Source organism: Cynoglossus semilaevis, chromosome 7 (assembly GCF_000523025.1).
Source record: "Cynoglossus semilaevis isolate Cse_v1.0 chromosome 7, Cse_v1.0, whole genome shotgun sequence".
NCBI classification, from domain to species: Eukaryota; Metazoa; Chordata; class Actinopteri; order Pleuronectiformes; family Cynoglossidae; genus Cynoglossus; species Cynoglossus semilaevis.
The window spans coordinates 3,955,531-3,958,149 of NC_024313.1; the positions used below are offsets into that span (position 1 = coordinate 3,955,531).

At 38.6% G+C, this 2,619-nt stretch overlaps 1 protein-coding gene across 1 annotated transcript in view; it reads right to left on the minus strand.

Annotated features, from left to right (window-relative positions):
* akap7 (A-kinase anchoring protein 7) overlaps nt 1–1,964 on the minus strand; it is a 27,840-nt gene extending 25,876 nt beyond the window's left edge. The window contains exons 1-5 of the mRNA XM_025057047.1: nt 1,289–1,964; nt 962–1,208; nt 597–737; nt 357–511; nt 14–61 (exon numbers count right to left, since the gene is read on the minus strand). Of these exons, the coding sequence (XP_024912815.1) occupies nt 14–61; nt 357–511; nt 597–737; nt 962–1,208; nt 1,289–1,441 (744 nt within the window). The 5' untranslated portion in view covers nt 1,442–1,964. The remainder of the gene's footprint in view (nt 1–13; nt 62–356; nt 512–596; nt 738–961; nt 1,209–1,288) is intronic.
* Between the last annotated feature and the right edge of the window lie 655 nt (nt 1,965–2,619).

The window sequence follows — 2,619 nt, forward strand, 5'->3', positions numbered from 1 at the left end:
TGGAAAAACGTGCCTCCTTGCCAAGCACCGCCTCTTGGTCCTCAGTCACGGCTGAGCTTATCTGTCATTGGACAAACTCTCATTCATTGACAGGGACCTTCATTTATTGACCTTCTTAACTAAGCAACAAAGCTTGTTATTGATTGTTAGTAAGGACAAATAGTGACAGTGCAGACGGTGGTTTGGTGTACTGACAAAAGCAGCGAATAAACAACAGGAAAATTAATCTTTGAGAAGCAATATCAAGCAAACATTAAAAAAACATATTGACCCACAACTAAATAAAGATGATAAAATATGATTATTGTCTTAATAATATGCTACATAGCCAATGCCATGTACTATTGTTTCCTCACCTGTGTGTTAGTTATGGGGATGGAGAGAAAATAGTTTGGTCGCTGGGTTTCTCTCTTCTTTTTCTTTTTGTCTCCATCTGCCTCATTGTCCACACGTCCCCAACTGTCTCCTCTCTTTCTCTTCCGTTTCTTCTGTGTTGACTCTGGGAAGTGGACTAAAGACGTTTATCGTTATATGATTATTATTTAATCATTAAATTCCTGATGATATTCAATTCATAACTATTATTTTTTGCTTACATCCCAGCTCCTTCCATTTTGAGGGACTGGTCAAAGCAAATGGGAGCTCAGACATGAACTTCTTTGCATCTTCTCCTGACTTTTTCTCTGACATTTTTTTCTGCTCCCTCTTCATCTTCCTCCTATTCTTCTCATTTGACCCTGGAGGGAAAACACAAAATATACCAATTTTCAACCAAACTGAGCACACCTACACTGTGAGGATGCTGTGGCAACATGCAAAACAAGTCGTCTTCCAAACTGAAGGTCAGAGGTTTGAGCAATTAAGCTGCGGGATGTTTTGTTCACAGTACTGTATGTGATTAAATAGAGCACTGTTCAAGCACCATTGAACAAGATTGTTTAAGGCTGAAACTTTTACTCACCAGACACTGTTGGAACTTCAGGGTCAGTTCTTTTTGAATGAATTTCTCCCACTTTCTCTGGAGTCATCATTACTTTCACTGATGCTCCATGTACCATCTCCATGTATTCCTCTTCCACGGGGGCTTTAACACTTCCACCACCATCGCCTTCTTTTGCAAATGCAGTGTTTCCTGCGCTCTCCATAATCCCAAGAGACTGCATGGCACGCACTTGACACCAAAATATACAGGTACGTGACCCTATAGCCTAAATAAAGGTGTTGACCAGGTTGTACTTTAATGTACGATAATCATTGCCATTCTTACTGAGCAAGTCTATGACATTACCTTGGAACCGAAAAGCAGTGGTCCAACGGTGGAGACGTTTCTGCAGTGGGTACTGGCGACTGCGCAAAGAAGTTTCTGCAGGGACGCTTTTTTGCAAGCAACCGCTTTCTGGAATTGTGCACTTTTAAGGAACTTCAAACTGAATTTGTGCATTACGTATGAGTTGAATTTGTCAACATGCGTCAATGCAAATCAACTGGTAAACAAAACATTATCTACCTTCCTAATTTTAGACATTTCCAAATGAGGAATTTCCGTAGACTGACCTTGCATCCTCTGATTTGCACCTGTTGAATTAAATCACACTGCTATGCACCATCTGTGCTATTAGTTAGCCAAAGTTAGCTGCTGCAAAATTAAGAAAACGTATCTGACAATTATGCTATATTATAAACGTTTTCTTGTGTGTGTTTTTTTTGTTTTTGGAGAAGATAACGCCCCAAAACCAACGTTGTCAAAGTTTAGACTAATGAGGAGAAAAGAAATTGAACATGCGACGTTGTTGGAAGTGAGCACCGGAAGCAGACTTTGTAAACAAAGCCTTATTTCCTGTCTGGTTTTCAGAGTACACGTCTGCTCATTTCAGAATAAAAGCTCATTGTTACAAATACTGTACAATACTTTTATATGTAAAAAGACAGTGACAGACTTATTTTGTATTAAAAAGGCCTTTTTATGAAAGCTTGAAACCTCATCATCTTATCATGCACTTTGTGGCTTGCAAATGTGTATGTCTTGCATTTTTATTGAACATTACTTTAAAAAAACAACTAGTTTTCATTGGCATCTACAAAATGCTTACTAGTACAATGTACAATGTGTGAATGCTTATTGCACAAAAATAATAATATAATGCAATTTCATTCTACAGCAGTGCTTATGTATGCTTCATATTGAAGTGGTAATGGATTGGAGATGACAGAAAATGCTGCATATATTTTATGTTGATGTCTCTGCATTGTGCACACATCAAATGGAATAAAAACAAACAGGTTCTGTGGAATGGCATCTTGGAGTAAAGTTGCTTTCTTCTCACCAGTTGTTCCAGTGCTTTGATTTTGACTTGAGTTATTTTTCATCAAAGAGAATGTTTTGATCTCCACAGTTTACGTCTTGCCTCTCAATTGTTAAGCAACCCCAATACACTCAGCTCTGTCTATTTTGTTAGAATATTCTTAACCTAAACCTTAAGGCTGCTGCACATGAAGGAAGTGTTTTGTCACAATAATTACAGGCAGGAAAGCAACATTATCCAGTGTCACAGCCGGAGTGTAAGAGCAAAGTGTGCTCACGTATATAGTGAAACCAGCAGAGAGCAGCACTGTACAAGC